This window comes from Fukomys damarensis, unplaced genomic scaffold (assembly GCF_012274545.1).
Source record: "Fukomys damarensis isolate Sample0158 unplaced genomic scaffold, DMR_v1.0_HiC HiC_scaffold_24, whole genome shotgun sequence".
Taxonomy (NCBI): domain Eukaryota; kingdom Metazoa; phylum Chordata; class Mammalia; order Rodentia; family Bathyergidae; genus Fukomys; species Fukomys damarensis.
In genome coordinates, this window is record NW_022900936.1 from 4,914,167 (window position 1) to 4,929,391 (window position 15,225).

Consider the following 15,225-nt stretch of genomic DNA (forward strand, 5'->3'; position numbering starts at 1 on the left):
GCCGCGGCCGGGGTGGGGCTCCAGGTGCGGCCGCCAGCCACTCAGCGGGGCGCTCTCTCCTTCATCTGCGTCGGCCGCGCTTGTGAGCCGCTCTCTGATTGGTCGCCTCTCTTCTGCCCCTCCCGGATCTCCCGACCACTTGTTCCTTAGGAATAGTCGTGGGTCTCTAGGTGGCGAGAGCTGCTCGCGTTCAGCCTTTTTTTTTTTTTAATCCTCCTGTTTTTGCTCCGCGGCGTGTTAAAAATATTGCTGCTGCGTGAATGTGCCACGCCAAGGCTTTGGCCGCGTCGAAACGTGCAGTGTTTGAATGCCTCACGAGGTTTATTTACTTCGATGAGTTGCTCTCGATCTTGCGCGTATAACTCACAAAGGGCTTTAAGTTGGCAAATTATCTTTTTCTTGACCAGTTAAAATGATTACGTTTTTCTTGTATGCTTTGTAAGCTTGCTTTTATAATCTATAATTCACTTTTATCCTCGATTATAGCAGTTGCAGAAATTCGTTTGTCCTTACTGAAATGAGGATTTTCGCAGCAAGAATTTTTGACAACTTAGGAATTCTTTTAACTGCCAGTCCGTGTTCAGTGTCTTGTATAACAATTAGAAAAGACAAGTTCTTCAACGAACTTTTACCCGGTTCTAACCGGGTGGTGGAGTATTATCATTGTTCAGTTAAATACAGAAATTCGTCGGGGTATTTGTCCTTTTTTTTTGGTCTCGCTGTGTTAGTTCAGGCTGGTCTTGAACTCACTGTGTATTGAGCTCCAATGATTCTGCCTCAGCCTCCGGAGTGCAGGGATTACTGGCTTGTGCCACCGCGCGTGGCTGTCATGTAGTATTAACGTTAAAGTATTTGTTTAGTTTTACTGTGCGGCCCTCAGGAGTCTAACTCGGCTTCAGGCCTGCTGGTGCTCTACCACAGCCGCGCCCCCAGCCCAGCACCTTAAAGTTAAAGTGAGGGGAATTGATTATGTGCCTTAGTCCTTTTAAAAAATTAAACAATATTTTCAGGAGCGTGAGTTCTAAAAATGATGCATTATGTTTATTTTCTTGAGTTTGATGTTTAGAGAAGACCCCCCCGTAGAATTTAGAGGGCTCCCAGGAATAGGGAGCGCTCTACAGTTCTGCCATTGAGCTACACCCCCAGGCAGATACCACTTCACTGCTAGCGCCTTCAGCCAAGACTTTTTTTTTAAAAGTGAAGGCAACTTTTAAAGGCCACACTTTTAATTTTTTTTTTTCTTTAATTTTGTACCGGGGATTGAACTTGAGTCCTTGTGCTTGCGAGGCAGGCGGTGGAACCACTGAGCTAAATCTCCTGCCAACTTTTATTCTTGTTTGTAATACAAAATACCCTATGGACAAGCAGGGAAGTGTTGCTGAAGTAACACTGCAGGTGTGCCACGAGAGAAAATACCTTAACTTTGATTTTTTGTGCTGATGATTGAACTTGAGACCTTGCATCTGCGAGGCAGGCAGCAGAACCACTGAACTAACTTTGAATTTTAAAAAAGGAAGAAACACATAAGAAAAAGGAAAATTAACTTTTGAAACAGCTGGTGTTCTAACTGCGGGAAAGTTACCAAGTTACCTGTAAATAAGCTTGAAAAGGATCATACGTCTTTGGGCTTTTGCTAGTGGAACTGCTTGAAATCCTACCCAAGATTCTCTGTTTGAAGTGGTTGGAGTTCTCTGTCAGGTGTGACAGTCCTGCGGATGACGGGTGTTATGATGGGTGTTACCCCGGTGTCTGGCTGGTTGCTGATGGTGGGATTTGTCTCCTGGACCTCCTGCTCCGTCTACCCAGCTAGTGCTTGCCGATGAGCCGCCTCCGGACAGAATGACTCCTAGACCTCCAAACTGAGCCTCTTTTTTACTGTAATATTTTAAGAAAAGAAGCACTCCAAGTGTAATTTGTTGCAGTTGCTGTATTTGATTTCTATTTGGGGCTCTTTTTCTTCCTTCCTGTGAAGCTGTACTGGGGCTTGAACTGCATGCACAGCCCCCCTCCCCCCATTGAGACAGGGTTTCACTAAATTGCACAGTTGTCTAGGCTGGGTGTAAACTTGTTTTTGTTGTTGTTGTTTGTTTTTTGTTTTTCTGAGACAGGTCTCTGTAGTTCAGGCTGGCCTTGAACTCACTATGTAGCTCTTGCTGGCCTGGATCTCCTGCTGTTCCTCCTGCCTCATCCTCCCTAGTGCTGGGGTTAGAGGCATGTGCCATCATGTGGCCTGGGCTTGAATTTGTGACCCTTCTGCCTCAGCCTCCCCAGAGTGCTGAGATTACAGGTGTGTGCATGCCACTGTGAGGGGCTTACTTGAGGTATTTAAATTGTAAATTATCAGTGAAATTTTTGAACAGAAAGATGGAACACAAACCACCCACCAGCTACATGTTACTTAGCCTTAATGGTTAATCAAAGAATAGTGCAACTGATATCTTTCTCCTGCTGTGTTAGGAAGTATATTCCATGTAGCTGTTCATTTCACTTCAAATTCCATGTGGCTGTTCATTTTGCTACTGGAATTGCTTGAAACCCTACCCAAGATACTCTGCTTGAAGTGGTTGGAGTTCTCTGTCAGGTGTGACAGTCCTGGGGATGACAGCCTGTTTATATGCTGTTTTGTTGTTGTTTTGTTTGGTGGTGCTTCTCAGTGAGCTACATCCACAGCCCTCTAACTTTGCAAAGAGGGTCTCAACACATTGCCTAGGCTGGCCTTGAACTTGTGATCTTTCTTCTTTAGCCTGCGGAATAGTGGGATTACAGAAATGTGCTACTGCCTGGCTTATGTTGGCTGGTTGACTGGCTGGCTGGCTGGCTTCCTTCCTTCCTTTTTTTTTAAATTTTGAGACAAGGTGTTACCATATAGCCTAGTCTGGCCTCAAACTCAGGATCCTCCTGCATGAGACTCTGGAGTGCTGGAAGTATAGGAGTGGGCTACCATGTCCAGCTCATTTAGGAGTATTTTAGTGCAAATTCCAGATGTTGAGTGCACTTCCTAATTTTTTAGACTACAGTTCTAGAAAGGAGGGCTTTTTTCTGGGGTATAGCTCAGTGGTGGGGCATGTCCCTAGTGTGCCCAAGGCTCTGGATTCTCCAGAGGAGAGAGAGTAGAGACCATTTCTTTTCTTTTCTTTTTAAAAATTTGTTTATTAAGTATTTTTATTTTTATTTTATTTTGGTACTGGGGATTGAACTTGGGATCTTGTGCTTTTGAAGCAGGCTGCGGAACCACTGAGCTAAATCCCTGGCCCTCTTTCTCTTTATTTTGAATTTTGTTACTAGGCACATAAATTTAGTCGATACTTGTTTTTAAAATTAGGAAATGCCTCTGCTTGCCTGAAAGTCTGCTTTGTTTCACATTAAGTCATACTTTTTTTTTTTTTTTTTGGAGGAACTGGATTGAAACGAGAATCTTTACCCAGAGCTACATCTCTAGCTCTTTTCTTATTTTTTATTTTTGAGACAGGTTCTCTCACCTTCTCACTGATTTGACCAGGCTGGTGAGAACTTGGGATCCTCTTGCTTCAGCCCTTTGTGCTTAGTGATGGCATAATATGTACACATATTTGTCCATTTACATTCATTTTCCACTTTCTCATATTTAATGTCTCTTGTAAATAATATGTAGGTGTTTGTTTGTTTGTTTTTGGTAGTGGAGATTGAACTCTGGTCCTTGTGCTTGCAAGGTAGGTGGAGGAACAATCCCTGCCCCAGTATGTAGTTTTATTATGCATTTCTCAGCTATGTTTAGTTCTTACTTATTTATTTTTGGTACTGGGGATTGAACTCAGGACCTTGCACTTGCGAAGCAGGCACAGTGTCACTGAGCTAAATTCCAGATCCCCCAGGCAGCTATATTTAATGTACTTAATTTCATTTGTCTTTTAACTGTCTCCTTTCTTTTCTTTTTGGTTTTTTGAGACAGGGTCTCACTATGTAGTTGAGACTGACCTGGAACTCACTGTGTAGCCCAGGCTGGTCTTGAACTCACAGTGGTCCTCCAGCCTCAGCCTCCTGAGTGCTGGGATTACAGGCGTGTGCCACCACGCCTGGCTTTCCTTTCTTTTTTAAGTGAACATAATTATACATCTTCAGTGGGGTGCAGTGTGATATTTTGACACAAATACAGTATTCAGTGATCAAATCCCTGCATTTATATTTTTGGGGGGCATGTTGTAAACTATTATTTACTTATTTTTTTGTGGTGCTAGGAATTGAATCCAAGGCGTGTGTACAAGCACTCAGCCAGGCTACATCCCAGACTTTTTTTCCCCAGACCTTTTTAAAATCTGAGAGTCTGGCCAAGATGTCAGTTGGCTTTGAACTCTTAATCTTCCTGCCTCAGCCTCCAGGGTATTTGGGATTGCAGGTATGTGCGGCCATACCTGACTAGCATTTATTTTGTTTCTCTCATTTTTTTGTGTGTTAGTCAAATACTATTCTTACTCTTCTGTATTTCTTTTTAGTTATATATCCTTTTATTCTTTTGGTGGTTTTCCTGGAGATTACAGTACGCATAAGCATCTTAGTTCCTTTCATACTTCCCAGATAATGAAGTCAGAACTTTCAGTTGTCACTTTTTTGCCTTTTGTGCTGTTAACCATCTTTTACTTTTGTCTATATGATAATTTGTCAGGATATTATTGCTGTTTGAAAGTTAATATTAATTTTCTTGCCCTATATGCCTTTTCTGGTATTTTGAGTTCTGTAAGTTTTATTGCTGATTAATCTTCTTCAATCTGCAGAACTTACTTTAGTATTCCTTTTAACGAAGATTTATTAATAAAAATGACCAGTTTAAAACAAAATTTTGGTTTGAAAACATTTATTTGGTCTTTATTATAAATGACACTTTGTTTTCTTTTGGTGCCAGGGATCAAACTTGGGTCCTTGTGTTTATAAGGCAGGTGCTGGAACCACTGAGCTAAATCCCTGGCCCAAATGACACTTTTTTTAGCCAGGTATGATGGTGCTTGACTGTATTCCCAGCTGCTGAGGATGTGGAAGCAGGAGGATCCTAAGTTTGAATACAGCATGGGCAACTTAATGAGTCCCTGTCTCAAAATTAAAAAGAACACAATTAGGTGGAGGTGAAGCTCAGTGCCAGAGGACGCTGGATTTCCTGGGTTTAATTTGCAGTAGCACAAAACAAACTTTTGCTAGCTGTGGGATGGTAGTGGGATGGTAGTGGGTGTGTGTGTGTGTGTGTGTGTGTGTGTGTGTGTGTAGTGGTTGTAGTCATGTAATGTGTGTATAACATGTGTGTATACATAATATGTGTATCTCATTCTTAATTAAAGATGTCCAACAGTCTTACAGTTTCCTTGATTTTGGAGATTCATATTTAGCAGTGTTACTCCTACTCCTTTGAAGATGAGAGTTTCATTTCTTTTTTTTTTGTACCAGGGATCAAATTCAGGACCTTGCACTTGCGAGGCAGGTGTGGTACCACTGAGCTAAATCCCTGGCCCGAAGATGAGATTTTCTTCATCCTGCTGCTTTATGTGGTTTTTGTTTTGGAATTGGGGAAAGAAGTCTGGTTGAGTGCTTGCCTGGCATGTGCAAGGCCCTGGATTTGATCCTCCAACCACCAAAAATATTTTTTATTGTGTTTTACCATGATGTGCGGTAGTCATTATTTTTGTTGCATAATGAATTATTCCAGTATTTAGTGGTTTAAAGCACAGATTATAATTATCTCCTCAAGGGTCCAGGCACAGCTCTGTGGATCATCTTTTTCAGGATTGCAGACTGTTGGCCCAAGCCAGGACTTGGGCGGGCTTCACTGGTGAAAAGTCTTCATGGTCAGAGGATTTGATGGCATTTGTTCCTGGAGGTCTTTTGGGTTGAGGTATTCAGTCCTAAACTGGCTGTTGCCTGACTTCAGTTCCTTCCCATGTTGGTCTCTAGTATGGCACCTTAAGACATCAGAAGATCAAAAGCTGCTAAGGACCTGACTGCGGTGGTACACATCTATACACTCAGCACTCTTGGGAAGCTGAGGCAGGAGCATCCCAAGTTCAAGGAGCTTAGTGACTTAGTAAGACCCTATCTCTGCATAAAAAGTACATAAGGGGGCTGGGGATGTGTCAAGGCTTTGTTTAATATCCAAGACCCCCGCCCCCAAATCCATAGTACACTTGTAATCCCAGCTACATAGGAGTTCTGTAAATTTTTTGTAACTGAAATGTTACCAGATAGGTCTCTTATGTAAGTAGTCTCAAGTAGAAAGGATAGAGGAGGTCAGAAGACATAGTGTGAAGGTGCAGTGACTGGGGATGTTCTAGGACCTGGGCTAGGTCTGGTCCTGCTTCTGCTGAGCCAGGGGTCACACACACTGCCTCCCTGACCCCACAACTCTTGCATGTGCTGAAAACCAGTGCCTCGTAAATGACGATGCCAAGGTCTGCTGCCAGCTGGAGCAGTAGCCAGGCTTCCTTCTCTCTCGGTGGTAGAGGTCGAGTGCCTGGATCACTGAGCACTCAGGACCCAGTTCCGAGGAACAAATTCTCTAGGCCACCACCATTCTGGAACATGGTGCTCTAGGGCTCATGTCTCATGACAAAGTCTTTCACTTCTGTAATTTTGAGGCTGCAAAGTGGGGAGTCCTGCTTTTTCTTGTGCTACCCTCAGGCCATCTTTTCTGTTCCTTTCCAGCAATCAAGATCTCAGCTCTATCTTTGTAGGCTGTAACTTTACTAGAACTTCCTTTTTAGCCAAACTCAAAACATTTTGAATCATTCTGCTGGGTTTTTTGCTCTTGATCATCAACATAGATATAGCTAAACGCCCCCAACAGCAGCCATGCCACAGTATCAATGTTAGCTTGCCTTGAGATTTCTTCTGTGAGATTAATTAGTCTACCACCCTTAAACTCAGTAAAACAGACAAACTTTCTACAAAGGCATAACACATCACCTGGAGTCCCAACAGCCAGTGCAGTCCTCCTTCCCAGTGGAAACCTCCTGAGCCTGGTCTTTAACGGCATTGTGGTCTTCTGAGCTCTGTCCAGAATCTTCTATACAGAACAGTCTAAGGTGTTCCAGCTCTGCTTTTTTTCCTTTACTTTCTGTGGCAGGAATTGAGCTCAGGACCTTGCACTTGCCAGGCAAGCTCCACTGAGCTAAATCCCGAGCCCTTCCAGCTCCTTTTTTTTTTTTTTTTGTATGGAGATTGAACTAGGGACCTTGTTCTTTTGAGGCAGGCGACAGAACCACTCAGCTAAGTCCCCGCCCCCAGCTGTACTTTTTCAGCTGGCATTTCTGGATCTTTCCTAACATTTCCTCTTCCCACAACCTAGTTCCAAAGCCTCATGAACCCACCTGGCAAGGTAATGTCACAGCAAGGACCCTACTTCTCTGGTACTGAATTTCTGTCTTAGTTACTTTTCTCTTGTTCCTGAGACAAAATACCCAATGCTCAAAGTTAAATCAGCTGGCTCCAAGGTAAAGTCGCAGAGGGACAACAGTTCATAGCAGTGAAAGACAGCAAAAGCAACAAGGGATCTTCATAGTGCCTCTCTGCTCTTTTTATCTTATTCAGACTACTTAGGGCGGGTAGCAGTCACACCCTTAATCCTAGCATCACCAAGAGTCAGTCTCACTCTCTAGATTCAGCCACCCTGCAGAAGCCTGAGGCTTTCCATACAAGACATAACAACATTCTTGTCTTGTTACTGATTTTAAAGTGAAAGCTTTCAGTTTTTGTCCGTTTGGTATGATGTTGGCTGTTGGTTTGTCATAGATGGCTTTTATCAAGTTGTGGTTAAAGACCATCTATTCCAATTTTCCGTAGAGTTTTTATCATGAATGGGTGTTGGACTTTGTCAGACGCTTTTTCTGCATCTATTGCAATGAGCATATGGTTTTTGTACTTTGCTCTGTTAATATGGTGTGTTACATTTATTGATTTGAATGTGTTGAACTTTGGATCTCTGGGATGTATCCTACTCATTCATGGTCTATAATTGTTGTAGTCAGGGTTTTGGCAAGGGAATACATTAAATACAGGACATGTAACTTACAGGATTATTTTATGATATTTACCCAAAAAGTCAAATGCAAAGGAGTGCAAAAGATTAACTGAACACTGGAGGCCCAAAGAATACAGCCAAGGGCTGAGATCCCATGGCCATGCCCCACACAGTGGAACTGAAGGCCTAGAGTCCAAGGCAGCGTCCTCCAGGGAGCCAACCAGTGGCCTAGAGCCCGGCAGTGTCTCATGCTTGTCCGTATTGAGGATCTGCACCCAGAAGGCCCAAAGGCCAGTGGGAGCCAGAAAACCTACACCAGTGAGAGGAAGGATCTGTGCCACCAAGGTGAGGGATCCCCATTGGAGCCAGGAGGTGATGCTCACCGTGAAATGAGAGCTCCTCTGACAGGAACAGCTGCCGTTCCCAGCAACAGAGAGACCCTGAGCTCTTGTCCTAGAGGCGCTAGGAGGAAAGGGTTCTGATTTCCCCTTGACTTGTTGCCCGGGAGGGGAGGAGGAGTGTTTGAAGAGCATCCTTTTGCCCCAGCTCATTTCTTCACAGTTTCTCTGGAGAGTGGGAAGATCACATGGAGCCCTGCGGTTAGGAGTCGGTAGAGATGGGTTCTGGGAAGTGGAGAGAAGGAATGGCTGCTTAAGTAAACTCAGACTCCTTTAGTTTGTTTGTTTGAGACGGGGTCTTGGCTATGTAGTCCAGTCCAGGCCGGCCTTGAACTCTGGGTGATCCTCCTGCTCCAGTCCCTCTTTTGGCCATGGTGGCACACACCTGTGATTTCAACACTCAGGAGGCTGAGGCAGGAGGGTCAGTGTGAGTTTGAGGCCAGTGTAGGCTACATAGTGGAGTTCCAGGCCAGCCTAAACTATTTAGGGTGATCCTGTCTCAAAAAAGGATTTTTCTTTTTATGAGTACATGTTTTTTAGTATATTAGTTATTCTCATTGTGGGGAATTGGTTACATGTACGTAACACATCTTAATTTTTATGTCCCTTTCCCCTCTTTAATTGTTGAATGAAATTAGGTTTGAACTAAATTCTGAGGATCTGGTATCATGGTCACTCATAATAAGTTTCTGATAGATGTTACTGTTGGAAATATTCATGTGTTGATTTGGTTGTTAGGCTATTGAAGCATTTTCTTTTGTATTTTTGTTTTGTACACAGAGACTAGAACCACATCAGTTTCTGTATGCACCTTGTTTTGTATAAAAATAGGGTTATTCTTCTGGATATTCACTTTGTCTTTAATTTACTTTTTCAAGGATTATAACCGGTATGTAAAATGCATGTTCTTATATAGTATCTGGACTTTTCCTAAATATACTTGCCTCCTATTATTTTAATCATCGGTTTCATTACTTCTTCAAGGCAGGCAGTGAATATAATCTGCATATTTGCAAAGTTCTCCTTCTTGATAATTTAAGTAGTAACATAAGACCATGTCTAACACTGGGAATCAGTCTGTTTAAAATTTTCTGTCCAGGCCTGGCTACAGTGGGAGAGGTCTGTAATTCCTGCATTCTGGGAGGCTGAGCCAGGAAGGTTACACGTATCAGCCCAACCCCTGGTAGCTTAGCGAGACTGTGTCTTTAAAAAGGGCTGGGGATATTGTTGAAATGTGAAGACCCTGGATTCAGTTGGTTCAATCCTCAGTACCACCAGAGTGAATAAATTTCTATTCAATTACCTTTTTTCCATTCATACCATTTAGGTCTGTTCTTTAAAAACAAGTCTGCGTTGTTCGATAGGCTTGTTTATGTGACTTCGAAACTTGAATTTAGTTGTATTGTAAAAGTTCCCTACCTACCTGAACAGTGACAACTGAATGAACTGTTCAGCTAGAGAAAAGTGACTCCTGAGGTTTTCTTTTAAATATTTAACCCTTTCAGGTATATTGTTTAGGTTAGTGTTGTTTGTGTTTTCAGATTTGTATTGCTGAGAAGCTCTTAGGTTGTACTTGAAATTATTTTTCCAGTTCCATTCATCTCTCCCTTCCTGTCTCAGCCACTTACTACAGCACTTTTTGGATTGTATTCTCTTTTTCCATTCAGAGGAAACTGCAGGCCTTCATGTATATGTGTGCTTTAACTTTTCCGTGTTAAATACTTAGGAGTGGAGCAGCTGAATTTATGAAGTGTATGTGTAATTTAAAGAAACCACCCATTTTCAGAAAGTTGTTGTTGTACTCTACAGTGCCGTCAGTAGTTTCTCCTCATTCTGGACAGTCGATCTGGTCATTCTTTTTATTTTGTTTATTTTGTTTATTTTTTGTTTTTTTGAGACAGGGTCTCACTGTGTAGTGAGACTGACCTGGAGCTCACTATGTAGCTCAGGCTGGTCTTGAACTCACAGCGATCCTCCTGCCTCAGCCTCCCAAGTGCTGGGATTACAGGCGTGCTCCACCATGTCTGAGGCGTGCGCCACCATGTCTGGCTGGTCATTCTTTTTAATGTTAGCCATCCTAATAGGCGTGTAGCGTATCATTACTTGAAGCTGAGCATCTTTTCACATTTTTTTGCATCTGCATTATATTCTTTGTGTCTTCAAAGTTTTGCTTAATTAAAAAATTGGGCTGTTGGGTTATAAATATTATTGAGAACTTTAAACTCTCAGAGTTCTTTATATATTCTGGATACAAGTCCATCAGATACATGCTTTGCAAATGTTTTCTGTCTGTAGCTATCTTTTCATTCTCTCTAACAGTAACTTTGGGAGAAAAGTTATTAATCTTTCTGTTTTGAGTCAGGCTCTTACTTTGTAGCTTAGGCTGGCCTTGAACTTGGAATCTTCTTAGTCCCAAGGTTTCCCAAGTGCTGGGATTACAGGTATGCACCACCATCCACCATGTCCAGCAGTTGGTAGGTTTTTGTGTGTTTGTTGGTTGGTACTGGGGATCAAACTCATAGCAGTTGTTGGTTTTGATGAAGTCCATTTGGTGCTGTATTAGACATGTTTGCCTAATTCCACGTCATAGTGTTTCTCATGTTTTATTCTGGGAGTTTTGTGGTTCTAGCTCATATACAATCTTTGGGATTAAATTTTGTTTATACTGTGAGGTAAGGATAAAATTCTTTTTTTTCTTTTTTTTGGCAGTTGTACCTGAACCATATGTTGAAAAGACTGTCTTATCTCCACAGAATTGCCTTTAAAAAACAAATGCCCTAAATATGTGTAGATGCCCTTCTGGACTGTTGGTTCCATTGATCTTCCTATGTTATTCCCATATTATGCTGTTCTGATTACAGTTAGGCTATTAGTTTTATTACAGTCTAGAAAATCAGATACCGAAGCTGGATGGTGGCTTATGCCTATAATCCCAGCGCTCAGGAGGCTGAGACAGGAAGATTTCCATTGCCATGCGTTCAAGGCTAGTTTAGGATATAAAGTAAGCTCAAGGTCAGCCTGAACTACAAAGTGAGACCCTGCCTCAAAAACAAAACAAAACAAAAATTAGGTATTTTTAGTCCTGAAACTTAGTTTTCAAAGCTTGCTTTGGCTTTTTTTTTTTTTTTTTTTTTAATTTTTTAATTTTTTTGGTTCCAGGGATCAAACTCAGGGCCTTTGGCTTGTGAGGCAGGGGGCAGAATCCCTAAACTAAATTCCCGGCCCCCGCTTAGTTTTTTTTTTTTTTTTTTTTGCATTTGTATTTGTATATACGTTTTAGAATGAAATAGTCAATTTCTTAAATATTCCCTGCTGGAATTTTGATTTGGATGTTTGAATCCATAGATTAATTACTGTTTAAGTTTTCTTTAATCTCAGCATGTTTTATACTTTTTAGTTTGTTTTTAATTTTGTTAAACTTATCCCTACATATTTACTATTTTTTAATATTATTGTAAACAGTGTTGTTATTAAAACTTAACTCTCCAACCAGGTCTTGTCTAATAAGCATGTGGCTCCTGATCATCTGTTGCAAATCTGCCAGCGCATCGGTCCTATGCTGGATAAAGAAATTCCACCCAGTATTTCAAGAGTCACTTCTTTACTTGGTGCAGGAAGACAGTCTTTGCTACGTACAGCAAAAGGTACCTTAATTTGAAGAAGTGTTCTGCTTTGTATTAATAATTTCCTAATTATTATAATTGTGAAGTAATGTAAGCGTTGTGGAAGAAAGGTGATAATGTAACTATAAATCACGCTGTGGACTATAAATTTCTCTGCATTTAGCATAGAACATTGAATTTTATTACATAAGTGTTTAATGAGTCCTTCTGCATTTAAAACATTTGATAAAGATACAGATGTTAAGCTAAAAGCTTGAATTTATTCTGAGATGTGTTTGAGGTTTTAATGTGAGTTCTTAATTTTCCATTTTGTAGCTCACTCATAACTTCACTGAATGTAATTGTATGTGTCTAATAAACTCTTTAAATGCTAGAAGTATTTCTTTTGATATTTAGATTCTGGAAGCCCTTTGTCATAAGGGAGAAGTGATTTTCTAAATTTGGTGGTAGCAGTTTGAAAACAAACACCAAAACTGTAAAATTGCATGGTTCTTTTTTCACTAATTTTTTTGCAAAGTTATGTCCTAGAAAAATGTTTGAAATTGCTACTCTTTTTCTGTTAGCTTGGTATAAATGATTTAGACTAAGAATATGTATGTGATTCGATGTATGTACATACCCATGGCTAAACTGCTAACGGGCAAGGTTGTTGGCCCTTCTGACCGTGAGCATACATCACACCCATCCTGTGATTACTTTTTGTAAGAGCTGTTGCCGATGGGATGTTTCCTCTCAGATGCACAGCAGTGTGAACCTCTTAGAAAAGAGTCCTCCTTCAGTCCATGCCAGATGGGACTGTCGGCTTCAGTTGTTTTTAGTGCTCCATAGCACGCCACACTGTGGCTCCGATCAGGAAAACTGTTCTGTGTCCCATTTATTTGTAATGACTGTATTGTAGGTTGTTACAGTAGTTACTTGGGTAGCTTGTTTTTCTTTGTTTTCTTGTGTCCAGCTCCATGTTGTTGCTCTGTGATGAGTGCCCACTTTAGAACTGGCGGAGCTTAGATGACACTTCAGCAAATTGCCCAGGATAGGGCCATGTTTTCTCTGCTTGTTTTGTACTAGTGCCCTGGGAGAATGCCTTGTAACTGCTCTTTGGTCACCACAGTCGAAATGAGTCCATTCATGTAAAGCGTAACATGCCTGCTAGTTTGGGGCATCTGAGGCTCAGCTGGGTGTAGAATGTTGCCTTCCCTCCTTTGGTCTGTCTTTGTGGAGAAGCTAATTCCTAGCACAGCATGACTGCTCATGATGTGTATTGTGCTCTGTCTCCTTGTAGAGGAGGGCAGTTTTCTCTTCCATGCATTTGCTTGTAAGTCAGGGAGGGATGGGACTTCAGAACCAGGGCTCAGACCCGAGGATCTGCATAGTGCTCTTCTGTAAAGGATTGTCTGTGACCTTAAAACAGGGGAAATGTTTAATTTGTCAGTACTTCCTAAGGAGGCAAAAGTTATAGCAGCATTGGCTAAATTCATTAAAACGGAACAAGTACATTGAGAGGATTTTCATATAAATCAATTAAAAATTTCCTCACGAGACTTTCCATTTTTGAAAAGCTGGATCAGTTGTGATTAAGACCTTTCATCTTTGATATTGTATGGTATAATTCTGCATTGAAAAATGAATACTTATTTACCATTAAATGGGACTTGGAGAAAAAGATGTGGTTTCATGGTCCGTCTGTAATCATTCACAGTGGATCTCTTTCAAGGTCCTGGAACCTTTGAGCCTCAGTTACCTCACATATAAATTGGCAAATGCACCTACCTCACAGGGTTGTTGTGAGGATTCAATGAGATAATGTATGTGGAAAGCACTTTGTGAATTGTAAAGTGCTGTGCAAATGTTAGTTGTTGCTGCTGTATCTGAGCTGTCTTTAAGCCCCCCCCTCCAGAAATAGTCTTAATAAATCTCCAGGGCTTTTCTGTTAAAGTATATTAGTTGGTAAAACTTTGAATAAACAGTTTTATTACAATGTACGTAAGTATTCTATAAAATCTTTCTTGGGGTTAACTTTCAAGATTTTATGTGTATCTAAAATTCATTTTAAAGACTGCAGGCACACAGTCTGGAAGGGCTCTGCATTTGCTGCTCTTCACAGAGGGAGACCTCCTGAAATGCCAGTGAATTACGGTTCCCCACCAAATCTCGGTGAGTGAGGCTGGCCCTTGAGATGCTGGAAATGATTTTTAAAATTTGACAGAATTTCTAAATTGTACATTAAACTTTATGAGAAACTAGAGATACTTTATAGCTAAGTGGATGCACATTGAGGCCATGTTCTTAGGGAAATTAATGGGACACACGTGTAAATACTGAGTCGTTTCTTTGATGTGAAAAACTAAAAGTGTAAATAAGAATCAAAATATATAATTGATATTGTGCAATGGGAAGAGAAGGTCTAAAAGTGTAGGGGAAGTAGGTGGAGTGGGGGAAAGGTAAAAAGGGAAAAGAAAAAATATGAGAAAAGGAAAAACATGGAAATAAAGTCTTTGTAAACAGGGGAGGATGGGCTGGGAATGGGGAAAAATAAGAACCAAGCTAAGTCATGTAAAGGTACAAGATCCCAATAATGTAACTGTAGTGTATACCTAAAATGTACCAATAAACTTAATTTTTAAAAAGGTTATATTTGGTAGTGTTGTTGAAATAATAAGTAGTATCAAATTTCAATGCATTGTTTTCTTAAAATAATTACAAATAAAATTAGTGAAAAGTCTTAACCATAGTAAGAAATGTATGTTATTGATTACAGCAGAATGGAACTGGAAAGAAACTTAGGTCCTTAGAATTTCTCAAACAGATTTTTGTGACCCTTCAGAAATTGTTTTGGAATTTTTTTAGCTTTTACATACTGGCTTTCCCTTAACCATTTTCATTATTTTATTTCCTAGTGGAGATACATCGAGGAAAGCAACTCACAGGGTGTTCCACTTTTAGCACAGCATTTCCAGGAGCTATGTATCAGCACATAAAAATGCACAGGAGGATTCTTGGACATCTGTCTGCTGTTTACTGTGTAGCATTTGACAGGACAGGATATAGAATCTTTACAGTGAGTTAACATTTTAAACTCCATTTGATGCCATTATAGCACATTGGTGTGCTTCAAGAATCATCTAAGGGGCTGGGGATTTAGCTCACTGGTTCCAGCGCCTGCCTCGCAAGCACAAGGACCTGAGTTCGATCCCTGGTACCAAAAAAAAAAAAAAAAAAAAAAAATTTCATA

General features: G+C 40.9%; 1 protein-coding gene across 1 annotated transcript in view; it reads left to right on the top strand.

Annotated features, from left to right (window-relative positions):
- The first annotated feature begins 11,830 nt into the window (after positions 1-11,830).
- The window catches only part of Brwd1 (bromodomain and WD repeat domain containing 1), a 111,797-nt gene continuing 108,402 nt past the window's right edge, over positions 11,831-15,225 (top strand). The window contains exons 1-3 of the mRNA XM_010636538.2: positions 11,831-12,017; positions 14,049-14,147; positions 14,891-15,051. Of these exons, the coding sequence (XP_010634840.1) occupies positions 11,930-12,017; positions 14,049-14,147; positions 14,891-15,051 (348 nt within the window). The 5' untranslated portion in view covers positions 11,831-11,929. The remainder of the gene's footprint in view (positions 12,018-14,048; positions 14,148-14,890; positions 15,052-15,225) is intronic.